General features: G+C 44.2%; 6 protein-coding genes across 7 annotated transcripts; 3 read left to right on the top strand and 3 right to left on the bottom strand.

The window, feature by feature from the left end:
* The first annotated feature begins 374 nt into the window (after positions 1–374).
* On the top strand, positions 375–3,268 carry LOC6589154 (transmembrane protein 87A). Its single transcript, XM_002014725.2, has 10 exons — positions 375–482; positions 556–616; positions 703–788; positions 854–1,039; positions 1,258–1,419; positions 1,481–1,764; positions 1,829–2,044; positions 2,101–2,221; positions 2,290–2,443; positions 2,505–3,268. The coding sequence occupies exons 1-10, from the start codon at positions 375–377 to the stop codon at positions 2,729–2,731; spliced, it is 1,605 nt and encodes a 534-aa protein (XP_002014761.2). The 3' UTR covers positions 2,732–3,268.
* A 490-nt stretch (positions 3,269–3,758) lies between these two features.
* On the bottom strand, positions 3,759–5,823 carry LOC6589155 (F-actin-capping protein subunit beta). Its single transcript, XM_002014726.2, has 2 exons — positions 5,713–5,823; positions 3,759–5,360 (listed from the first exon to the last, which is right to left on the bottom strand). Exons 1-2 carry the CDS (start codon positions 5,713–5,715, stop codon positions 4,533–4,535), a joined length of 831 nt encoding a protein of 276 aa, XP_002014762.1. The 5' UTR covers positions 5,716–5,823; the 3' UTR covers positions 3,759–4,532.
* Positions 5,824–10,341: 4,518 nt separating this feature from the next.
* LOC6589680 (probable tRNA (guanine(26)-N(2))-dimethyltransferase) lies at positions 10,342–12,350 on the top strand. The gene is made up of 3 exons (XM_002014729.2): positions 10,342–10,874; positions 10,935–12,014; positions 12,075–12,350. The coding sequence occupies exons 1-3, from the start codon at positions 10,366–10,368 to the stop codon at positions 12,244–12,246; spliced, it is 1,761 nt and encodes a 586-aa protein (XP_002014765.1). The 5' UTR covers positions 10,342–10,365; the 3' UTR covers positions 12,247–12,350.
* LOC6589681 lies at positions 12,338–13,768 on the bottom strand. The gene is made up of 2 exons (XM_002014730.2): positions 12,521–13,768; positions 12,338–12,465 (listed from the first exon to the last, which is right to left on the bottom strand). The coding sequence occupies exons 1-2, from the start codon at positions 13,206–13,208 to the stop codon at positions 12,344–12,346; spliced, it is 810 nt and encodes a 269-aa protein (XP_002014766.2). The 5' UTR covers positions 13,209–13,768; the 3' UTR covers positions 12,338–12,343.
* A 1,046-nt stretch (positions 13,769–14,814) lies between these two features.
* LOC6589683 (serine/arginine-rich splicing factor 2) lies at positions 14,815–16,709 on the bottom strand. The gene is made up of 4 exons (XM_002014732.2): positions 16,576–16,709; positions 16,315–16,445; positions 15,259–15,692; positions 14,815–15,193 (listed from the first exon to the last, which is right to left on the bottom strand). Exons 1-3 carry the CDS (start codon positions 16,651–16,653, stop codon positions 15,284–15,286), a joined length of 618 nt encoding a protein of 205 aa, XP_002014768.2. The 5' UTR covers positions 16,654–16,709; the 3' UTR covers positions 14,815–15,193; positions 15,259–15,283.
* An 896-nt stretch (positions 16,710–17,605) lies between these two features.
* Positions 17,606–22,988, top strand: LOC6589684 (eukaryotic peptide chain release factor GTP-binding subunit ERF3A). 2 transcript variants are annotated; one of them, XM_002014733.2, is made up of 8 exons: positions 17,606–17,686; positions 17,813–18,441; positions 20,044–20,229; positions 20,298–21,067; positions 21,127–21,213; positions 21,279–21,455; positions 21,523–21,691; positions 21,754–22,988. In XM_002014733.2, the coding sequence occupies exons 2-8, from the start codon at positions 18,009–18,011 to the stop codon at positions 21,795–21,797; spliced, it is 1,866 nt and encodes a 621-aa protein (XP_002014769.1). In that variant the 5' UTR covers positions 17,606–17,686; positions 17,813–18,008; the 3' UTR covers positions 21,798–22,988. The 2 variants fall into 2 exon arrangements, with proteins under 2 accessions (XP_002014769.1, XP_026844104.1); XM_026988303.1 differs by lacking the exons at positions 17,606–17,686; positions 17,813–18,441 and adding an exon at positions 19,525–19,696.
* Positions 22,989–24,225: the final 1,237 nt, after the last annotated feature.

The raw sequence follows: 24,225 nt of genomic DNA, 5'->3' as shown, positions 1-24,225 counted from the left end.
GTTCCGCATATCGCACATAAAAAGAACCATTATACTTATATTAAACATTAGAATAGAGCTGGGTGGAGACGGACTCAACCATGGATAACTCCACTAAACAAGGATAAATTTCGCGGGAGCAGTCTCACCTCACCTCCACATGGACAGAAGTCCTGTTCTTCCAAGTTTGAAAATTTAAAAAAAATCTATGTAGTGATGGGACAACTCCAACTCTTCTTCTTTGGAGAGAAGCAAAACCATCGATACTATCGATAGTGCCCTCGATGGCCCTTGACACCTCTAATCCCTAGGAGGAATAACATTCTTATTTATTTAGATTTTCTGCAAACATAAAAGTTAAAAATTGTCACGTAGCACAGAAACACGGTATCAAAATGCAGAATACGTGGACGCTTTTCGTAGTTGCGTTGGGGCTTATTTCAATCGTCTCGCGAACAGCCGCAAAATCCGACCCCGGTATTGTCGATATCCAAGTCAACGCAGTAAGAATCCTTCTGAGAATCCAAGAAAATATTCCAATCCGAACTACATGATCTGTTTAATAAATTTTTCCAGGATATTCCATATATTAGGGAGCAGCGGCCACTTCTGGCGAACACCATGATCTACGCGCAAAGTTAGTATTATTGCAACGTGTGTATATGAACGTGTGACGAATACTTTTCCCTAACCTACACCTCCCTTGTTTTTTTCTTCCTCTAGTTGCGGGATGCACATCCAAGGCGGAGACAAATCTGACAATAACCTTTAAGCTGACGGAGCATCCTTGCATCTTTGATGACCGGATGGTAAACATTTCCCATTTGACATGCCTGTTGCCCAGAAACGTTGACTTATAGTTGTACTTTTCTAGCTGCAACTAATCGCGGAGAACCCCACACAGCAGCAGAACTCGAGCATAAACAATGTTATCGTACAGGTAACAAAGACCTATGCCTGCAACGGCCTGATTGTGCTGGTTGGAGACAAGCCGACGGAAGGAGTTCCGTCCACGCCGGAGCCGAAGCACCCTATGAAGGAAAACAAACATCCTCTATCGGTAATTTTTCCATGACTCAGCTGAAGTGCTAGACAGCAACTACTTGGCCATCTGGATATCACAAAAAAATATGTTTGCTTACATTTTTTGCGCTATCAGTCCAGAGTCGGCTTATCGTGTTCCTTTCTTTGGTTCGCTGTTTGGGTGTGTGTTCGCACATGCTGATTAAATGCTAGGCACTCAGTTGGGGAAATGTATCTAATTTCCTGCATTTTCAGCCCACAACCAACTCGATTGTCAGCGTTAAGGAGGATGGCATATACGAGATCGAAGTGAACATAGCCCCGGGACAAGCGAATCAGCAGTTCAATGCTATAGTTCACATTGAGTTTCTTGGACCGCACGGTTATATCTCAGCCATAGACTGGCCATTCGTACCAGTAAGATATTATCACTTCATTTGTTTTGTTTAGCTTATACATAATTTGACTTGTTTGTTAGTTCTATCTGATCATGTGCATTGTTTACGTGATCTTTGGCATCATTTGGCTGTTTGTTTCGTTTTCGCAATGGCGAGATCTATTGAGAATTCAGTTTTGGATTGGTGGCGTCATACTGCTGGGAATGCTGGAGAAGGCCTTCTTTTATGCCGAGTACCAGACCCTCAACAATACGGGATTGGCTGTGGAACACGCGGAGCTGGTTGCTGAATTTGTATCTTGTGCGAAGCGTACACTGGCTCGAATGCTGGTGATCATTATGAGCCTGGGCTTTGGAATTGTCAAGTGAGTAGATTCTAACTAAATCTTGAACTACAAAGTACAAAGAAGTAAAATGTGATTATTTTAGACCTCGCTTGGGTCCCATGCTGCATCGGGTTGTGGGCGCGGGTATTCTCTACTTTGTGCTGGCCTGTGTGGAGAGCTATTTGCGTATCACCAACGTGAAGAGTGATCGTAGCGAGTTGCTGGTGGCCAGCATTCCTCTTGCGGTTCTCGATACAGCTATCTGTTGGTGGATATTCACCTCCCTAGTGCAGACAACCAGGACGCTCAGGCTAAGAAGGTAAACGCTAGAATTCTTTGGCTATTAGAATGTTTACTGAGCTATTTATATTTTAGAAACATGGTGAAGCTATCGCTCTATAGGCATTTCACCAACACGTTGATCTTTGCCGTTATCGCTTCCGTCATCTTCATGCTGTTTGCGTTGCGTTTGCGTAGAACTGAGAACTGTACGCCTGTGAGTTGTTGGTTAGCATGAGAGTGCCATGGGCAAAATTTTAACACATATATTCATGCTTCACTTAGGGTTGGCGTGATATCTGGATCGATACGGGCTTCTGGCACATGCTGTTCTCAGTGCTGTTGCTGGTTATTATGATACTATGGCGACCGACAAATAACAATCAACGCTATGCATTCACACCGCTGCTGGACAGTCCCGAGGACGAGGATGAAGAGGGTAAGTCATTCTAAACTTGAAATACCCCGTAAAGCTAATTCGCTTGATTCTTACCTTTCAGATGAGGAGGATCAGTTTGTAGCTGATACTTATGGCGTTAAAATGCGCGGTCAGAATGGCACGCCGAAGACATCGACAAATTCGCGCACAGCAACAACCACTGAAGAGGACGATTTGCGTTGGGTGGAGGAGAATATACCCTCATCGATGGCTGATTCCGCTCTGCCCGTGCTAGACTCGGATGAGGAAATCATCAATACTAAGTTCGAAGTTTCCAAAATGCAATAAGCCGAGACTTTCGCTGGAACTAAGAGACTCTTAGCATATTTTTGTTGCACAATCTACATCCGAAATATGTATTGTATTTTTATTTCAATTTGAGAACGAGAGAACAAGGCAAGCTGAAGAAGGGAGAAATAATGATAATTGCTGGACAAAATTTTTAAAGCTCCACTGCTGCTGATCTGATCTTCCCCACTTACGGTAAAACCCTCAAGTGTATTGAAATTGGCTGTGTCCGACGACGACTACACTATGAATTGTGTTTGCTTTTTCAGCCAAGCTTTCTGGGCCGGTGTAAAATATTGTATGTAATCGTAGTTACTCTACTCACACGTTCTCCCTCTAAATAAATCTAGCTTATTCGTAATACCTAGCCTAAGTTGTAGATATCTATGCGACAGACACTTAATTTATGAACCTTGAAAACCATTTCGAACGATACTTTTGATTACTTGAATACAATTGCTAACGTGTAAGTACATATATACATATATGTGTATATATATATTAATGTCCCTCGCCTCTTTGTAAATAGCTGGTAACACAAAAAAATAAACGATATATATATAAATGTATTCTGTAATGGTACTTATGATAAAAACCCAACTACGTCATCGGGTAAACACTTTTACTGAAACTAAAATACATTTGCAGATATTTGTATAAGCACAGACACACACACACACCTAATCGTATTTAAATACAATTTTTATTGGTAGAACAGTTTACGATTTTTCATAAATAAATTCAATCGTATTGTATGCAATGAAGGTAGCCATATACCAAAAATCGGAATGTTTGTATCACTTTGCCCTTATCAGAATGCAGCGCATATCTGGGCTATCTCGTGGTAAGTCCCACCCCCCGACAGAATGACTGATCCAGCAGTGATAAGGCGACAAATATGTTTCAATATTTATTTGTTTTCTTTCTGTATAAAATTTCTCCTTTGCCTTTGAAATGTTTCTTTAAAAAATATTAAGTAAAGAAAGGGTAAGGTATAATGTGCATTTTCTCAGTTAATACAAATACATAGCGAGTTTAGTAAATATATTTATGCTTCGAGCTCCTTATTGTTAAAATACACACACACACAGAAACACACAGTCAAAAAGTCACAAAACAATTTATAAAACACATGATTTATTCGCGGAAGCGTTAAGAACAGGCTGCTGGCAAATGAAATGTATTGTTGGGAGCCATTTGCCGCGACTTCGATACAAATATGCATTATACAAATAAGATACAAATACTTATAGATACTGTCTTGAGGGCGGCGAAGTTGGCGTTTTGGCTGAAGTGTGAAGCGCAACAACCATGTTATACTGTATGGATGGGAGCCTAGGTGTGGGTGTGGGTGTGGGTGTGGGAGACAGTGTGAAACGGGCGGGCAATTTACATTAATATGTATCTGGTTTAACAATTTCTCTCATTTAACAAATTTACTGCCTAGAAATGCGTATTTAATATTTTAGTTTGTTTGTCTGCTTCTGCTGCCCAAAGTATACGCAGCCAAAATAGTGATCTGTTCTGGAAAGGGTGTAAGTATTAGGGAATTTAACGACTCTAATCTACGAAATATTACCCAAATGTGTATTATGGTTTGTATAGCATTCGGGTAATATTTCGTGTACAGCAATTGGGCTAATTCACATATTTTTACATCCAATCATAAATCAGTATTCAAAGGTAACGTATAGATCGGGCTATGGTAGGTGTATATTGAAATTGAATTATGAGGAGGCCACATTGAACGGTTGGGCCACGCCTAATGCTGGTGTTGATACCGCCTTCAGCCGCTCAGTTCTCAGTTCGATTCGGGCTTGACGTTGCGCCTCAGTATTGCCGCGGCCAGGTCCTGCTTCATGGCCGCCTGCTGGCGTTGATCGGCCAGCGATTGTGTGCTGCGCAACCCATTCACAATGTCCTTGGTCTTGCCAAAGTATATCTCGTTGAGTGTGTTTCGTATTTTGTTTTCCATCTCCTCCACCATCTTGCCAATGTTGGCAATGTGCGGCGACGAGTCAGTGACGTTGGCGTCCTGCTCCGTCTGACGTGTCAGTGAGCCGCCCAAGTTCATGGTACCCGATCCCTGCTTGTTGGTCTGCAGCCACAGCATGGCCGTGGAGGTGAGCTTGTAGTGGGCAGTCCTTCCTGTGGTCTTCTCTTGAACCTCCACCACATGTATGGAGTCCCAGCAGCCACGAATCATTTTGCTACCATCACCAGCCTTCTTGATGAGTATCACAGCGGCAAACCCATGATCCAAGTCCCAGAGATATACGGAGGATACACCACCCTCGTAGTACATCTCTCGATATTGATCAAAGGCGTAGTTGGCCTCAATTTCTAGTTTACGTAGGCGCTCCGAGGGCATTTGGCCATCCTCCAGTGGGGGGTAGTAGGAATTCGACCAGGGCGATCGGTAGGAGTCACCATCTCGATTGTAGTCGCACAGCAGATAGTCCTTTCCATGCTCCTTATCTTTGGCTATTTTGAGCGGCTGATCCACGGACGAGAGCAGATCCTCACACAAATCTGGAGCCAAGTCGATCAGGTCAATAAGGTTCTTCTCAATCTGCTGCGGCGGCAGTCGGCGCATCAAATCCAAAGCGCAGTCCATTTGCATTTCCGACTAAAGAAAACAAAAGAAACGCGAAAAAGAGAAACTTAATTAGTCGAGTCGATAAAATTGAGTCATTGTCGAATGCTGATAACCTCCGCAAACGTAATCCCCTGTGGGGATGAGTGCGACGCGACCGGTAAACGTAGGAGCCAGCCACGACTACCATATATGGGCATTCTTTTAGGTCATAGGCTGCCGCCCCTATACCACCGCTGCACTCGCATCGTTTCGACTGAGAGCTACCATCATCGGTGATATATATATATCGTACGCGAAAGTCTTGATTATGGGGCGGAGGCACAATAACTGATCTTTTGTTGGCCTTTTTTGTTGTGTTGTTCATATCTCGACTATTACTCACCATTTTGAGGATTTTTCTGTTTTCCTTTTCGTCTATGTTATTGCTCTGTTATATTTACCCGCGCCTTGGTAAAGCAAATATTGAGTGCTTTCCTGTCTTAATTCTAACTATTATTTCGTTTTTTTATTGCAATTTTATCACTAAAATTTACTTTTTTAGCTCATAGCAGTGTGACCAGTGGGATTCACCGATAGAATGTATTCAGAAATCTTCTAAAATATACCGTCTCATTTTAAAAATATACCGTAAATATACTGACGAATTACAAGTTGTATTATACATATTCCTCCTTTTTGATCTTCCGTCGAGTATTACTAGCTAGATAGATCCACAAGCCCTGCCCACATAATCTCCTTTTAAGTACGTTTGTTTTTATTGTCTTGTGTCGAAAAAAAGGTTTAAACAAAAAAGGTCAACAAAAAACAGTGGCAAGTCAACCGGAGTATGGGCATATTTATTCCCTGTTTCATTAGTTAATTAGGAGGATGCTGTTTTTAAGCTCTTTTATATAATTAATAAAGACCGTTTCTCAGGTTGATATGATACCTATTCTAAGTCTCTGAAAGAAGACAATAAGTTGCAATAATTGAAATAGCTTCAATACAGACTGACTAGTTTCTACATATATTGGAACTTGAGATGAAAAACATTTTCTGAATTCTATAATATCCATTTCCAGGGTATAAAGATCCGCGCCATGTTGAGGGACAATGCCGCTCGATTTCTCGGCACATGAGTCTTGCCAATGTTGCCAGCAACGTAAAAAACGTAAGTGAGTATGAAATGTATGGACATTGTTGAGCTGAAAAAGGACATTGTGGCGAGGAAAAATCCCATAGGGAAAATCCCAAAAAGTCCCACCAAACTTGAGCACCAAAAAGAAATTGTTTGAAAGTGAGCGAGCGAAAAGGATTTAAATGCAATCCATTAGAATAAATGATGCACGGAAGTACGATTTGAGAGAGCAAAAGTTCAAAAAACCTGCCCATGCTGCCGGATCGATACTGCATCCAGGATCGCGTGCATCGCGCCAGCAGTTTGTTGTTTGTACCCCTATTGATCTTTTCCATTGAATATTTTTTCTTGGTTCTTCCTTTATAGCTACAAACTGCTATGCCGCGATCCCCTACTCTTACCCCGCCAGGTAAAGTTATGAAACTATTATTTATTCATTTACTTTATTTATCTCTTCGCTTTATTTTAGCAGTTCCGTCCCTCCGGTGGCCAGGAATACCTTTTGCCGACCATCGTTTACCAGAGACTTCAAACTTCTGCTATTCCGGTTCATTTGAGCGAGTGTGCGCTAGATGACGGCTGTCCACTCCAGGCGCCCGACCGGCTGACATCGCGAACTTCCCGCCGGATTCTGCACGCGGGGCCACGATGCCATGATGCCACGATGCTCCTCTCGGGACATGATTCTGCGCGCAAGGCTGTGGTCTTTGGCCTGTGTGACCTTTGAGTCCAGCCATTGCCATGGTCCTCTTCCTTGCGTCCCACGGTACCTACTCCGCGGGTGATTCCTCCGAAGCTCCTCGTCCGTTCTGGAGTTCCAAGGGATATGTTCCTGGCTGGATTGTGGCAACCACTGGCTGTCTTGCTGCTGGCCATAGACATTATGTCGCTGCTATATCGCTATGGGCTTCAGCTTCGAGACGCGTAAGTAAATCAGTATATAATTGTATATACATATATATTAAAATATATCTTCCTTCATAGAGGACTTATTTCCCCACGCAAGACCGAATCCCAGTCAGACAGAATCGTAATCCAGCAGGACAGCCGCCGCATCTTTTGACTTGGCCATCGACAACTATCTCAAGGACTTTGGCCATGGCAACCAAGGAGCAGCTGCGCTGTCTACTAGACTCTAGATAGATCTCGTTGTTGTTAGGTTTAAGGATACATACATATGTACCTCTATACATTTAGATAGTAGATATATGTAAATGTAATCCACTTGTTTATTTATTTATACTAAGTTAAGTTATGATGAATAAAACTATTGAATAATCATCCTTGCTGTATCCTGTATCGGGGAAACTATCCCAACTACAAAAAGGGGTGGCCTGCCCATATCGGTTCACAAATAACGGAGAAAGCTAAGTATTTTTGATTGGGCAAAATGTCCTTGATCCTTGATAAGGACTCCATAAAATCAGGGACGATTTTCCGATCACAGGAAGCCGTCGCACGTCTCGATCGGGCCACAAAAAGCCGAGAAAACTTAATATACGTGTTTGGAGTCCTTACGGAAGGATCAAGGACATTTTTCTGATCACGGGGGGCCGTCGCACGTCCCGATCGGGCCACAAATAACGGAGAAAGCAAGTATATTTGTCTGGAGAAAATATCCTTGATCGTTGGTCCTTGAAAAGGACTTCATAAGATCAGGGACATTTTTCCCAGCACGGGAAGCCGTCGCATGTCCTGATCGGGCCTCAAATAACGGAGAAAACAAAACTGGCTTGTAACTGGCCTTAAAAATGTAGTTCAAGAAATCCCCAATGCGGGCGCCACCGTACAAAGAAAAAACTCGCGTGAAATGGCCAAAATCTGGATGGAGTACCAGGCAAACAGAAATCAGCAGAAGGTCGATGAATTTTTTTTAAAAATGTTGAGCCCCCTAAAGTATGCTGCGATTTTTTTTGCAATTGCTGCAGTTGCTTGCTACCGATTATGTTCGCCTGGTATCCCATCCAGATTCTGGCGAGTTAAGCCAGCTACAAGCCAGTTTTGTTTTCTCCGTTATTTGAGGCCCGATCGGGACATGCGACGGCTTCCCGTGCTGGGAAAAATGTCCCTGATTTTATGAAGTCCTTTTCAAGGACCAACGATCAAGGATATTTTCTCCAGACAAATATACTTGCTTTCTCCGTTATTTGTGGCCCCCCGTGATCAGAAAAATGTCCTTGATCCTTCCGTAAGGACTCCAACAACGTATATTAAGTTTTCTCGGCTTTTTGTGGCCCGATCGGGACGTGCGACGGCTTCCTGTGATCGGAAAATCGTCCCTGATTTTATGGAGTCCTTATCAAGGATCAAGGACATTTTTCCCAATCAAAAATACTTAGCTTTCTCCGTTATTTGTGAACCGATATGGGCAGGCCACCCCTTTTTGTAGTTGGGATAGTTTCCCCGATACAGGATACAGCAAGGATGATTATTCAATAGTTTTATTCATCATAACTTAACTTAGTATAAATAAATAAACAAGTGGATTACATTTACATATATCTACTATCTAAATGTATAGAGGTACATATGTATGTATCCTTAAACCTAACAACAACGAGATCTATCTAGAGTCTAGTAGACAGCGCAGCTGCTCCTTGGTTGCCATGGCCAAAGTCCTTGAGATAGTTGTCGATGGCCAAGTCAAAAGATGCGGCGGCTGTCCTGCTGGATTACGATTCTGTCTGACTGGGATTCGGTCTTGCGTGGGGAAATAAGTCCTCTATGAAGGAAGATATATTTTAATATATATGTATATACAATTATATACTGATTTACTTACGCGTCTCGAAGCTGAAGCCCATAGCGATATAGCAGCGACATAATGTCTATGGCCAGCAGCAAGACAGCCAGTGGTTGCCACAATCCAGCCAGGAACATATCCCTTGGAACTCCAGAACGGACGAGGAGCTTCGGAGGAATCACCCGCGGAGTAGGTACCGTGGGACGCAAGGAAGAGGACCATGGCAATGGCTGGACTCAAAGGTCACACAGGCCAAAGACCACAGCCTTGCGCGCAGAATCATGTCCCGAGAGGAGCATCGTGGCATCATGGCATCGTGGCCCCGCGTGCAGAATCCGGCGGGAAGTTCGCGATGTCAGCCGGTCGGGCGCCTGGAGTGGACAGCCGTCATCTAGCGCACACTCGCTCAAATGAACCGGAATAGCAGAAGTTTGAAGTCTCTGGTAAACGATGGTCGGCAAAAGGTATTCCTGGCCACCGGAGGGACGGAACTGCTAAAATAAAGCGAAGAGATAAATAAAGTAAATGAATAAATAATAGTTTCATAACTTTACCTGGCGGGGTAAGAGTAGGGGATCGCGGCATAGCAGTTTGTAGCTATAAAGGAAGAACCAAGAAAAAATATTCAATGGAAAAGATCAATAGGGGTACCAAACAACAAACTGCTGGCGCGATGCACGCGATCGTGGATGCAGTAACGATTCGGCAGCACCTCAAATTACCAGAGCGGCGAAAGATACGGAAAAGTGATGATTTAAGCCTCGGGCCGCTTATCCGTGGTAGGATTCAGAAGGATTCAACTATTCGTAATCTCTATGGGGAGCTGTGACATCGGTTTTGAAAATTAGATTTAAACAAAGTAGGTCGCGATAAATGTCCCTTTTTTAACATGGTAACGACACGGTAACTACATATTTGTTAACTGTGAACTGCATATTTATGAATAGGGTATACCCTATACCCGATTTATTTAAAAACTGTCACTTTGCGAGGGCTTTTGGTTGGTTCATTCACTTTCAAACAATTTCTATTTGGCGCGCACCTCAAAATCGAAGAATATGTAAAGTATCCCTTTAATTCGTCAGTATATTTTTAAAATTAAACGGTATATTTCGGTATATTTCTGAGGGTCAGACGGTATTTTAACGATAAATCCGCCACACGTGGATGAACAAATGGAAATTGACGAAGAAAAGCATCAGGTTGTTGAGGGAAAACATGTCCCATTGCAAGATGCCGTTCCGAAGAATCCCAATGAGCACGTTATCCGCGAGCGCCATGCCGAGATCGTGTCTGGCGGCAATGTCTTTTACAATCCGGTGCAGGAATTCAATCGAGACCTGAGCATCGCCGTTCTGAACGTCTACCAGCAGCGTCTGTCCAAGGAGCGATGCGAGAAGGCGCTTAAAAAGCAACGCAATCCGGTGCACGGCGAGGAGGAGGCTACTTCGCCGATTCCTACGCCCGTAACGTACGTGGCAGGCACACAGTACGCCGATGGATTGCGGATTCTGGAGGCTTTGGCTGCGACGGGACTGCGCAGTATACGATATGCCCAGGAGATAGCCGGCGTCCGTCAGATAGTGGCCAACGATCTGTCGCGTCAGGCCGTCCAGTCCATCAACGCCAATGTTCAGCACAACAAAGTGGAGTCGCTGATCGAGGCCAGCCATGCGGATGCCATGTAAGAACCAAGGGAATCAGAGTCTGCCAACCTTCTGTAATAATCGTAATTCCATTGCAGGACGCTGATGTATCTGTCCACCGCTCAGGAGAAACGCTTCGATGCCGTTGATCTCGATCCCTACGGCTGTCCGAATCGCTTTCTAGACGGCGCCATGCAGTGCCTGGTAGATGGTGGCCTGCTCCTGGTCACGGCCACCGACATGGCTGTGTTAGCCGGCAACGCACCGGAGGCCTGCTACGTGAAGTACGGATCGGTGCCACTCCGGATGAAGTGCTGCCACGAGATGGCCCTGCGTATCCTGCTGCACTGCATAGAGAGTCATGCGAACAGGCATGGCAAGTACATTGAGCCACTGCTGAGCGTCTCGGCGGACTTCTACGTGCGTATCTTCGTGCGTGTGCATGTGGGCCAGGCGCAGTGCAAGCTGTCCATGAGCAAACAGTCCTGGCTGTATCAGTGCACAGGCTGCGATACGTACACGCTCCAGCCCCTGGGCATCACCAAACCAAATCCCACGGTCGGCAATCCCCAGCAGCTTAAGTATGGCATCCCAACGGGTCCGGCGGTGAACTCCCAATGCGAGCACTGCGGCCACAGGCACCACCTGGGCGGCCCAATCTGGTCCGCACCCCTACACAACCCGGACTTTGTTAAGGACTTGCTCGATGCAGTGCGGGAGACACCCCTAAGTGCGCTCGGCACACAACGACGCATCGTGGGCGTCCTATCCGTGGTTCAGGAAGAACTGTCCGATGTCCCACTATACTACACACCCGACAAGCTGTGCTCCGTGTTAAAGCTGGAGATTGTGCCCATGCTGAAGTTCAGATCCGCCCTTTTGCATGCCGGCTATCGTGTGTCCTACTCACATGCTTCGAAGAACTCGCTGAAAACAGATGCCCCACCATCCGTTCTGTGGGACATTCTACGCTGCTGGAGCAAGCGACATCCAGTGCGTCCGGAAAGGATGATTCCAGGTACTCCCTTGCAGGCCATACTGTCGCAGCCCTGCTCCAGGGATTACGAGTTCGACGAGCTGCATGCCGCGGCCAATCCAAAGAGTCGCCGCTCGGCGCTCTCACGCTTCCAAACCAACCCCGCGCCACACTGGGGCCCGGGCACAAGGGCTACCATCATGTAAGCCCATCACTCTAAAGCTCTTCGAATATATTGTAGACTTATTCTCTGCTTTTTCAGGATTGGAGAAAATAAACTGCCAAAAAGCTATCGCAACCAGAACAAGAAGCAGCGCCATAAAACGTCACAGGAGGTAGTGGGGCCACAAGAGGGGGAACAGGTGGAAGCAGATGAGGAGGTGGCAGAGGCACATCTCCCCAAGCAGCCCAAGCTGGACGAAGCGACTGCGTGACGTTGCTTTATGGGGCTGCTTCCTTGTCAAAATTTAATTTTCAATAAAGTTATACAACACAATTCTTGCCTCCCCCTTTTGATTGAAGGAGGAGGAGCTAATAACGGAAGAAGTTGCCATCGGAGGTCTGGCGTGAGAAGCCATTGTTGACCAATTGATTGTGAACGCCGCTGCAGATGAGCTTGACGCTATGCGGATGAATCTTCTCCTTGCAGCCGCCTGTAAAGGAAGACACGAATTATTTAGTTTATGAGAATATAGCGCGGACACTTACCAATGCGAAGCGGATGACCCAAAGCGTCGTCTTGTTTCCGGCGAATAAAGCGCGTATTGCGCAAAACCCTAAATGTCTGATACTTGGCACCGACCTCCTTTGCCCCGCCAGGCGCTGACCAACTACAGATCGCCGTGCACGTCTCGCGCTGCAGCACCGAGTCCACCTTCTCCGGGAAGCACTCCCGGCTATGATCGTAGCGTGATTGCAGCTGAAAGTCCAGCGAATCCTTGGGTATGTTCGGGTTACCACGATAACGCTTGCTGTAGCGCACCGAGTTCATTGTCTGGTGGTAGAACAGACGCTCATGGGGCTCCAGATGTCCATGCCAGGTGCCCGTGTCGCCAAAGGGCGGCGGCGGTGGGGGTTTTGGAAACTGGCAGATATAGGTGCCCTCCGAGCGCAGATCCGGCTCGTACGAGTCATTGCGCAGCTGCACCTTCGTGTACTTTATCATGATGCTAGAATAATTATTTTTCTTTTTATCAACTGAATTTTGAACTGATATATATAGTATGTAACAAGGAACAAAGCAGAGCAGCTTGTAGACTGAATCTCTGATGTGCCTCTCGGTTGCCCTGCCAAATGTTAGGTCAATAAAACACCCGCCTGCCCTGCTCGAGGCCGTTGGAAACGGGTCGTGACACGCGGTGGGGCCAGGCGGTGAGAAATGCCTACTTCGTCGCATTGCGATGAATATTTATTACATGAAAATTTACAGTCTCGCAGCGTCTTTCTTCCGTTTGCTTTTGATTGTGGGTTGCAGTATGTTCCCGGTGCGCCAGACCAGACGACGTGCCCACTGATCACAATGTTGGTCCACTTGGTCTGCAGCCAGGTGACTATGGGATCGGAGGAGCAGATGGAGTAGATGGTTTGATTGGTTTTTGAGTCGGAGGAGTAGCAACAGTAGAACCATATGTGGTCGCAAGGGAAGCCTTAAAGTGCTTCCGTCTGCAATCCGCGAGAAACTCGTCGGAAGTTAGACCCAACTCCGTAAGTGATGCCAGCGAGGACATGCAAGGTATATCGTCGCCGTCAACAGCTGAAACTGCAACTGTTCATGATGCCACCTCAGCGGACGCAAAAATCAGATGCTCTAGATGAACGCTTCTTCCTGGATGAGCAGTCACTTGGACTCCTCGCACCTTATCTGATAACAATGAAAATTAAAAAAAAAAAAAGAACAGCTACATCACAAAACCTGAACCGTTAGTTAAAATGATGATTGAACTAATAATTTTAAATGGATTAAAAGACGAAAGTCAGGTTAATTTATTGGAACGAATGCTTGTAATTAATGTGCAAATATAGTCATTCCCGCCCACTGCAATACTTGTAGTTTTGATTAATCTTCAGCCTCAATTCAATTCAAAATCGTTTAAAACAAGTTTACTCTCTTTCCAAAAGAAAAAAACAGTAGGGATAGATGAATTCGTTTTTATTCATTATTTTTTTAAGCTGCAACATAAGTTTAAATATTAGTTTTCGTTATGTTAGGCACTTACCGCGCTGATCTACAAGATCCGAGAAGTCCAGGCCACAGAAGGTGGTTTAGGGATTCCTGTATTTGCAGAGTCCATTGCGATTCCGTGGTAGTTTTGCTGGAAATGTTTTCGCCTAAACTTAAAATGGACGCCCACCAAACGCCAAGCGGCAACACCAGACAGGAAAACACCAACAACGCCAACCAGCAACCAGCAACAAACGACGGGACGAGAGAAGTGAAGTAACAGGAAACCGGAACCGGGAAACGGCAAACAGCCAAAGAAATAGTCTATATATCCCTTTTTCTCCCACTCTGCTCTGGATCTCGAGTGCAGCAGCAGCAGCAGCAACAGCAACAGCGGTAGCAGCAGCGGAGGCGGGGCGGCGACAGCGGCTGACAGGAAACGCCAACGGCAACGGCAGCAGCAACAGCAACAGCTACGCGATGTCCGCTCTCGTGTCGTGTTGTCTCTGCTAGCGCTGGACGGGGGAAGAAGAAGATGCTCTGATGCCTCTCTGCTGATCTGATCTCTCCTCTCCTCCCTCGCAATAACCATAACATTATCTTTCAACCGCAACACTGCCACACACCAATTTGCCTGCATATATAATAAATGTGTAGAATGAGTGGGAGAAGCTGGTTAATAAGTTTTGTTTGTTAAATTTAAACAAAGAACGAACGAACGAAACGAGCAATACAAACGGAACGGAACGAAACAAACAGAGAGAGGGATCAAACTGTTTCTCCTTTAATATTCATTCATTCTCTTGTCTCATTATCTTTTTTTGTATTTTACTTCCGGGAATTTCGTAGCCGAGTTATTTTGAGTTTTATTTTGTCTTGTTAATGAAGCACTACACAATTGGCCAATTGCCAAAAATAACTAAATGCTACCAAGTATATCAAAATCCCTAGAACACCTCTCTTGCGGTATGGGATGGGCGCATTAAGAACAAACGTATCGGGAGCCCACCTGGTGAGGTGGGGATCTCATCCTGAACATTATAGTGCGTGTTCTCTAATTGTTTTCCTTGCCAAAACTTAAAATACGTTTTCTATAAATAGTTGTGTAATGTGTAAGACTGTTCAATTTTTTGTTTGTATACCTGCTGTTCTGGTACAGCATGACAGGATGTGGAGCAAGATCCATGATCGGGATCTCTGTCTTGTGAGCGAGTAAAAAACTGCAAAACAAAGATGAATACGGATTAAAGATAAATTCCATCCATTAAAGCCATTTCGCACTCACCTCGCACCAATTGGAACGTGGATAATTAAGAGCGACTACGACTTCTGGAGGCTCCAACAGCTAAGGCGGATGCTCCGATCCCATTACGACTTTCGCCGCGCACTGGACTGCGCGAGAACTTGGTGCGACGCTCCGGCGAATGGCTGGCCGCCGACTGAGAGCGCGACCGCGGCGAGTAAGAGCGACGACGTGGACTACGCGAACGGCGGCGCATAGGTGAACGGGAACGCGAGCGACGACGACCGCCTCCACCACCACCGCCAGCACCACCTCCTCCGCCACCACCACCAGACCCTCCGCCACGACGACCGTTGCTACGAGTGGGCGACGAGGGACGGCCATAACGAGCCATCTGGACACGGAGCTCCCTGCCATCTAACATGCGACCATCCATTGCCTCCAGTGCGTCCTCAGCATCACGTTTGTCATAGAACCTGCAGATGGGAGAAATTTAAATATTAGATATGATCACATATATCTATTCGTTTAGACATAAATCCAGCTGGGTTGTGGCATTCGCAGTATGTTGGCTAGCAGGGTTTTGGTAGGCAACAGTTGCAAGAGAACACAGTTTTTCTGGCATTTTGGCTGAAGAAAATGTCCAGAATGGAAGCTGAAACATTTTCAAGGACAGCGGATAATGCAGAGATGATATCGGATGAAGGATATAGACAGGAGTTCTTGTGGCATTCGCAGTATGTTGGCTAGCAGGGTTTTGGTAGGCAACAGTTGCAAGAGAACACAGTTTTTCTGGCATTTTGGCTGAAGAAAATGTCCAGAATGGAAGCTGAAACATTTTCAAGGACAGCGGATAATGCAGAGATGATATCGAATGAAACCTATTGATAAAATTTATTGTAGCATTCGCAGTATGTTGGCTAGCAGGGTTTTGGTAGGCAACAGTTGCAAGAGAACACATTTTATCTGGCATCTCATATTGCTTGGAATACGAACATAAAGGGTAATGTGCATATGTTATTTTGTAGCAAGAAATGCAAGAAGATAACCGCCGTTATTTTAAAGAGAAAGCCCCTTTCTCCGTATGGGAAAACTTACCGCACGAAAGCAAAGCCTCGGCTCTCACGTGTGTAGCGGTCGCGCGGTATGTAAATATCACCGACTTCTCCGCAACGCTCAAAGACGCGACGCAAGTCCTCTGGAGTCGTGCGATATGTGAGATTGTCGACCTGAAAATATTAAATACCAATTATTTTTATATGCAAAAAGTGAGAGGTTAGATAACCCGGACAACGTTGTCTGGTCTGACGCAGCCGGCCGCCATTTTGTTCGCGGCGAATTATTTATTTTTGTACTTGCCTTCAGTGACACCATGCCATCGATGCGTGGTGGAGGACGGGTGCCGCCCAGTCCCCCAGCACTGCCGCCGTTGCTCATTATTGTTTAGATTAATAGGATCACTTATAAAATTAGAAATATTCCAAATATGTAAACGCGTCTGACAGCCTGTTCACAATTTTTTCATTGAGAAAATGGCGTCCCACAGTGTGACCGCGGTCACATAAAATATACCGCCCAACTCTCAGAAATATACCATCTCATTTGAAAAATATACCGTAAATATACTGACGAATTCAAGTTATTCCTCGTTTTTGATATTCCGTGGATTAATACAAACTATATAGAACATTTAGCCATGCCCCCATAATTTTATACGATTGACGAATCAATTTTTTACTTGACTGGCCTATTCTAAACACTTGCTTTTATTGAATTTCTACATACCGTTGAAAATGATATTTAATAGATTGATGAAATTGATAAAATATACCATTATATACCGATTTAACGTAAATAAAACATCGATACATATTTTTATGTTTGAGAATAAATGTATTTGTGAGGTGAAGTTTTTTGGACTGGCGAAATAATGTACATAGATGTTGGATTGACATTATTATTCTGTTGTTTCATTTATACACCCCTCCTTGTTTTACACCCGCAACTTTTGAATGTACTTGCATATATCATTATTGTACAAGGTGGTTGAAAAACACGTCGATATTTTTGTGCGATATTCAATTTGAATTCGTCACTACAATGGTCTCATGACATCTTTTATATCTGAGATGACCCTTAATTAAGGTTGCATTTGCCAACTTACATTTGAAAAGTATAACCATTGACTAAAAGCTCTTACTGCAAGCCTTCGACAATTACTCATGTTTAGTATTATAAGACCATTACACTTTATGAAGCTGGTGAGCTTGTGCCTGCGAACTGTGGCATATCGATACCAAATAATATCGATGATAATCAATCTTTGTCTCCATGCGTGGCGCTTCAAACGTGTAATAATAAAAGATATTACAATCACAGGAATCTATTTACTTGACAGGTATTCAAATTACGCCTGGACACGACAAAAGAATCTCTTACCCGAACCGGTACACACGGCCTGCAGACAAAGGTTAGATTGAAAGAAAAGCTACTCTTTCTGTCGCCAACAGAAAGTGGTCAGTCCTGGAACTATCGTGCAAAAAAGTTAATTAGTTTCTATCAAGACAACAAAGTTATTTGTAGTTATTTATTCTAGCTTTATAGTCTGGCTTAGGCCCCCCGCCTCTCTGCTCGCGAATCAACGAAAGGCGTGTGTTTTTGTGCCATTCCCAACCGCGTGTGTTTGTGAGTGGACGCAGCGTGAAGAAGAAGCAGAAGTTGAAGGAGGGCGAAAGTGTGTCGCGTGAAAAAAGTGCGAGATTTTTCATTGGGCATATTTGAAAGCAGGAACCATGGCCGCTCAAGAAAACTCGGATCTGTCCACAAAATTCTCCACGCTGAACGTGAACGCAGTGGAGTTCGTGCCGAGCTTCAGCTACGGCGGCCCTGCCAGCACGGCGGCTGTAGTATCGGCGCAAGCAGAGGGAGAAGCGCCGCCGCCAGCGGACACCCAGCCACCTGGAGCTGGCTCAGGGTCGGGATCAGCCACACCAGCCACAACTCCGGACTCCACCGGCAGCGGGGGATCAACAAATGCCTTGGTAGCGGCCGGAGCAGTAGCGACAGCATCAGCAGCGGGACCTGCGGAGGCACAAGCGGGATCCTCGTCGGCCGCCGCCTCCAACTCAGCCTCGCCCGCTCCGGGCTCGCCGGCAACCACGCCTTCGACGGCGGCAGCGGGACCAATCGAGAACCTCAGTGCGACAGACAAAATCGCAAACAATGGTAAATAGCCTAAGAGTATCCCCAGGGAGGTGGAGGTGGGGGCGGCAGCTTTCTAACTGCTTTGGCGCATTGAACTTTTCATCTGTGACGTCACATTGACGCCTGCATTTGTATATGTAACAAAGACAAGTCGCTTGCCATTGTTGTTGGCCGAGTTTACCTGCTCCCCGCCCACTTCCCCCGACCCTGATGTCAGTAAAGAAAAGGAAAAGTCTGCAATTGCTAGGTTATTATCGCCTCCAACACATAACCTCAATGTGCGGTGTGCAGCGTCGGCAATAGTGACAGTCGCATGTGCTGCTTTCGCTGCTGCATTTGTGTGTATTTTTTGTATTTCCACGACTGTAAACCGCAATTTTCATGCATAGAAACAGTTTTTAGTCGCGGCAGGCGTTTTCACGCCGTCGTGTCGCCACTAAAGTCTCATATCAGAGATGAGCAAATGATTCTCCTGTGACTAATCGCAGGTTTGCAGCAGATTGTGAAACACACACCCAAGCAAAATAGTTCAAAAACTAGATTAGTAAACAGTTCCTATTGAAAACCAGTCAACAAATTTATATAGAACCAGGTGATTCGTTTATAGTGAAATTCAAGAAATATAGTTTCCTTCAAAATCCTGCAAAATCGCAGTTCGCAGTAACAGGATGTTAAGTATGTGCCTCAACGGCTGCTCATCTCTATATACCTTTCACATTTGGATTTCACCCGGCGACGCCGACACAAGCAGCTGTTCCACATATTTGCCATTCACCGCTGTCATTTTTACGTCTGTTACGTTTTGTGCATGCGTTTATTTGGCTATTTGCTTCATACACCAACACACACGCACACCTACACACACACGCATACACACATGTGTTTAGCCATGTCTCTCATGTGTTTTGACACGTTTACGCTGCAGCTTTTGCTTCCAAGCTGCTTCGTTTGGTGCGTGGAGCGGCTGCTAATGTTGTTTCGCCTTCCACGTTATCGCTGTGGCGGCTGTTTTGGCCTGAATGGGGCACTTATTGCAGCTCCCCTGCGGTTCAAACCGCTTTGAACTTGATTTCAGTGCGGTGGCAGTCACACTGAACAGAGCGGTCCGAGTAGTAGTAGTGCCTGCCTGTTGACTCTTACACTTCAGCGCGATCAGAAGCCACGCGACAAAATTACTCACCTTTTGGGGAACAGTTTGTTTTCTCTGATGTAATAATGATTAAACAAAACGGCGGCGTCAACCAGAGCACTTGCTCAAAGAAATATTCGAAGAAAAGTTAGTAGTAACTGTGGACACGGAAAGAGACATCCGGATCCAGCTAAAAAATCTTCTACCAGTGAAAGCAAGTAAACTTCTCCTGGCCCATAGCAACCTCTTGAAACTGATTTGGATCGCAAGCAAATCTTGCATTTAGCACTATGTGACACGTGACTCATCTGGGTGCCAAGCGATTAGCATTTCTTTGTCAGGTTAACCCAACAATTACATGAACAAGTCGTCTCATAATACATATAACTTAACCTTCGATCGAAAGGAGTCCAAAGAATATCCCATAAACATTATATAAACAAGCGATCCGCACGTATTTCTACAAATCTAACTGATGTTTTCTATTCAATTAGAAACTGATCCCGCTGATAGTTGGGATGTAGATGACGATACAGTCATAACTCCTGAAGACGAAGAGGCCGAAGATGAGTTTGTTGAGGGCGAGGCTACGCCGAAGGTGTCAAAAAAGAAGATCGTCAAAGTCGAGGAGAACAGAAGCAAGCGGGAGCACGTGAACGTTGTGTTCATTGGTCATGTTGGTAAGCGGATCCGATTTATTTGTGCAAAAACCCCTGCTAACATTTCTCGTTTCTTGGCCCATGAATAGATGCTGGAAAATCAACAATTGGTGGACAGATCATGTCGCTCACAGGAATGGTGGACAAGCGGACGCTGGAGAAGTACGAGCGGGAAGCACGTGAAAAGTCGCGAGAGAGCTGGTACCTCTCCTGGGCGCTGGACACAAACCAAGAGGAGCGTGACAAGGGGAAGACCGTGGAGGTGGGACGAGCCTTCTTCGAGACGGACCGCAAGCACTTCACCATCCTCGATGCCCCAGGCCACAAGAGCTTTGTGCCCAACATGATTGGCGGAGCGGCACAAGCAGATCTGGCTGTTCTGGTCATATCGGCGAGAAAGGGTGAATTCGAGACGGGATTTGATCGAGGCGGGCAGACCCGAGAGCACGCTATGTTGGCCAAGACAGCGGGCGTTAAGCATCTGGTCGTGCTGGTTAACAAAATGGACGATCCCACAGTCAGTTGGGATCAGACGCGGTACAACGAATGCAAAGACAAGATACTACCATACCTCAAGAAGCTGGGCTTCAATCCAGCCAAGGATCTTACCTTTATGCCTTGCTCCGGCCTCAGCGGCTACGGCCTAAAGGATCAAATTCCAGAGTCCATCTGTCAATGGTACAGAGGGCCCGCGTTCATACCATTCATCGACGAACTGCCCTCACTCAATCGCAAGTCTGACGGGCCCTTCATCATGCCCATTGTCGATAAATACAAGGATATGGGAACAGTCGTGATGGGCAAAGTGGAGTCCGGAATGGCGCGAAAGGGTCAAAATTTGCTGGTGATGCCAAACAGGGTATGTAATCGACTTACCTATTGGCTTTAACTCAATTTTTAATGATTCTTCTTTTGCAGACACAAGTGGCCGTAGATCAACTGTTCTCCGACGACTTTGAAGTCACATCTGTTGGTCCCGGCGAGAATGTCAAGATCAAGCTGAAAGTGAGTGAATCCTCAGATTTTTTAGGTTTAAATATTTGTATATTAACATGTGATTTGTTCTGTAGGGCATCGAGGAAGAGGATGTCTCGCCTGGTTTTGTACTCTGCGATGCCACTAATCCCATTAAGACGGGAAAAATCTTTGATGCTCAGGTCGTTATATTAGAACATAAATCAATTATCTGTGCGGGTTACTCGGCCGTCATGCACATACACTGCGCTGCCGAAGAGGTCACAGTAAAGGTGCGTCTCCTTATATCCTGTTCAGGCCCCATATGTTCTGACACAATTCATGCATACATTTCAATAGGCCCTCATCTGTTTGGTCGACAAAAAGTCTGGTGACAAATCAAAAACACGTCCACGGTTCGTTAAGCAGGATCAGGTTGCAATTATGCGAATCGAATGCTCCGGAATGATTTGCCTTGAACAGTTTAAGCTCTTCCCACAAATGGGCCGCTTCACGCTAAGAGATGAAAGTGAGTTTTTTGCAGGGAGAAAATAAGTGCAAATTTCTTTAATAATGCTTTCTCTCTTTCAGACAAAACCATTGCCATTGGCAAGGTACTGAAGGTGGTCGAATAAATTGAGCCGAGCTACATTCTAGCGCCCGCCTTTCACTGCGACTTTGAGAAATGCATTGCACGCGAGACGAGAGACAACAAAAACGCCACGCTTTCTTCATATTTTACAAAAACCCAGGCAGTACACCCCCATACACCACATACTGTTCTTTTACATTAACAGCAATAGCAACTGATTATATATTGATTAGAGGAAGGTTATATATAGCAAACGACATCAATCGCTGAATTGAATCCGTTACCAGAGCCCGTTTTAATGTGCATTATATGAGCGGGAAAACGGAAAGTTCATTTACAACCCGGAAAGACACCCAGCTGGGACAAGCGGACAATGACTCTCCCATTCAGAGATCGAAACAGAAATGCATTATATACGAAACATAAACTATATTGTGTGCAACTAACAGAAAATCGGTAGCAAGACCATTGCAAAACAAGATGTACTATTTATATATATACACAAAAATAACACATATATATGCATATATATATATACATATGTATATATATATAAACGCATCAGAGATGATGACGATGCCGATGATGATAATTGATTACGTATGATAATGCATAAATAGGTTCTTATTACAATTTGCGTTTGTTAAGGCCATACTCTCAACTATACGTACGAGTATATTGAGAATAAGTCGAGCCGCCGTCGTTTTTATTTTGGTCTATTACTTTTGTATAAACTGTAAGCATTATATAACGTACACGTACATGCCTAAATCACGCGCAAGTCGTGACATTTTTTAAAAACTAAAGAACTAAAAGCTGCAAGCTACCCAATTTTTATATTTATACAAGCGAAAAGTAAGAAATATATCCGAACCGGTCTCCGCCACGGTTCCCCATCCCCCATTCCCATAGATTTCCCCTTTGTATGAGCCTTTGAATTGCAAATTTGTTAAATAGTCCCGCAAAATCGTTTACGATTACTTCCCCTATTATATTTTTTTACAAATACATATATAACTAAAGGCTTTAATTTAAGTTTAAGCCCCAAGATCTTTGCAAAGTTAGTTTGATTCGTAAGCTCAAATGATAGATTGTTTGAAATCATTATAACCTAAAACAACACGAAGCAGAAACCGAAACTGTACGCGAACATAATCCATTACGTAAAAATGTAATTGTTAATTTGATTACTTCATTACTTACTTTACTATATATTCCCTTTAAACACCCCAAATTTGTTTTACTACTACAAACGAATTTTTGATTTTTTATAATTTAGTAAATTGAAGAAATCGTGCAAATACCACGAAATACGAAAGCCCCATTATGAAGGAAAATAAAAATGCCTTTTTGCTATCAAGCAGAAAAAAAAAACGAACGAGGTTTTGATGTCAGTTCTTCATTGAATTTACCTATGATTTTACATATTATTTACCCATACAGGACCAGAACCAGGACCAAGGCGGTTTCAAAAAATATTCACACATTGTTCAGAGTTTTGTCCTCGTTTTGTCTAACCAAAACTTACATTCAAAAAGTATGTATGGCTTGCCCTAGCTCCCCCGCCTTTGTTAACAGCATGAACGTTTAAATAAAAAGTTGTTGCCATTGAAACAAACAAGTAAATGATTAATAAATTTATATAATAATATCATTAAACAGTCGTTGAACAGTCGCCCTTCGTCTAAGTTAATCCAATTAACTGAGAAATATTTAAATTCGAGAGCATACTCTTACTCGTACTTAACGATGGAATAGACCTGCTTTTAACGCTTTCCCCAGCCTCCTCCTAAGAATCGAAAACCGAGGGATATTTAATTAATTATATATTAATAAAATAAGTGCGATATAATTGTTGACCACGCGAGAACTTATTTAACAATGTTTCACACAACACACATAGACAGCCAGCCACTGATAACAGAACGGTGGCTCGAACACTAAGTAAGGGAATAGAAGCGATCGAAATAATAGAAATATATAGACAAAACGGGAATATTTATACAGAAAACGAAACTCAAATGTATTATTATTATACAAATACGTATGAAATGAATTGAAAAAAACAACCGCATACATTTGAACATTTTTTTATTAATAAAACGTGAAAAAAATTACAACAAAAAAAGATGAAAAACCAAGCGAACCAAAAACATGCGTGTTTTTCTTAGAGAACTTTTTATTAACAGTGCAAGGGGGATATATTTCTGGACCAAAATCCATATTTCGCAATCCATTGGAGGACCCCGCGGATTGTCTTCCTCGAAAAACAGTGGAAGAGCTTATGTAGCATGAAGCACTCGGCATACTTTTCTCACAAAACTAAAGCCACATATTTTCGACAAAAAAGTAAACCCAGTAGTCCATGCCCGATGAAACCCCAGTTGTCAATTTGTGATACGTTGTAGACTACTGGAAAATATCAGTATATAAATAGGCACCATCCAGGCAACACATAAAAATCTAAATTT

Source organism: Drosophila persimilis, unplaced genomic scaffold (assembly GCF_003286085.1).
Source record: "Drosophila persimilis strain 14011-0111.01,24,50 unplaced genomic scaffold, DperRS2 tig00000191-arrow-pilon, whole genome shotgun sequence".
Lineage (NCBI taxonomy): Eukaryota > Metazoa > Arthropoda > Insecta > Diptera > Drosophilidae > Drosophila > Drosophila persimilis.
Note: the sequence above shows the minus strand (reverse complement) of the source record. Positions and strands in the feature narration are given on the sequence as shown.

Bases quoted from the DNA above. Each gene is read 5' to 3' on its own strand.
- LOC6589154 (XM_002014725.2), top strand. From the start codon at position 375: ATGCAGAATACGTGGACGCTTTTCGTAGTTGCGTTGGGGCTTATTTCA. The intron at 1,040-1,257 runs GTAATTTTTCCA...CTGCATTTTCAG, and splicing joins AAAACAAACATCCTCTATCG to CCCACAACCAACTCGATTGT. The intron at 1,420-1,480 runs GTAAGATATTAT...CTTGTTTGTTAG, and splicing joins TAGACTGGCCATTCGTACCA to TTCTATCTGATCATGTGCAT.
- LOC6589680 (XM_002014729.2), top strand. From the start codon at position 10,366: ATGGAAATTGACGAAGAAAAGCATCAGGTTGTTGAGGGAAAACATGTC. The intron at 10,875-10,934 runs GTAAGAACCAAG...ATTCCATTGCAG, and splicing joins GCCAGCCATGCGGATGCCAT to GACGCTGATGTATCTGTCCA. The intron at 12,015-12,074 runs GTAAGCCCATCA...CTGCTTTTTCAG, and splicing joins GGCACAAGGGCTACCATCAT to GATTGGAGAAAATAAACTGC.
- LOC6589681 (XM_002014730.2), bottom strand. From the start codon at position 13,208: ATGCGACGAAGTAGGCATTTCTCACCGCCTGGCCCCACCGCGTGTCAC. The intron at 12,466-12,520 runs GTAAGTGTCCGC...CTTCCTTTACAG, and splicing joins GGGTCATCCGCTTCGCATTG to GCGGCTGCAAGGAGAAGATT.
- LOC6589683 (XM_002014732.2), bottom strand. From the start codon at position 16,653: ATGAGCAACGGCGGCAGTGCTGGGGGACTGGGCGGCACCCGTCCTCCA. The intron at 16,446-16,575 runs GCAAGTACAAAA...TAATATTTTCAG, and splicing joins ATGGCATGGTGTCACTGAAG to GTCGACAATCTCACATATCG. The intron at 15,693-16,314 runs GTAAGTTTTCCC...TCCCATCTGCAG, and splicing joins CGAGGCTTTGCTTTCGTGCG to GTTCTATGACAAACGTGATG.
- LOC6589684 (XM_002014733.2), top strand. From the start codon at position 18,009: ATGGCCGCTCAAGAAAACTCGGATCTGTCCACAAAATTCTCCACGCTG. The intron at 21,214-21,278 runs GTGAGTGAATCC...TTTGTTCTGTAG, and splicing joins ATGTCAAGATCAAGCTGAAA to GGCATCGAGGAAGAGGATGT. The intron at 21,456-21,522 runs GTGCGTCTCCTT...ACATTTCAATAG, and splicing joins CCGAAGAGGTCACAGTAAAG to GCCCTCATCTGTTTGGTCGA.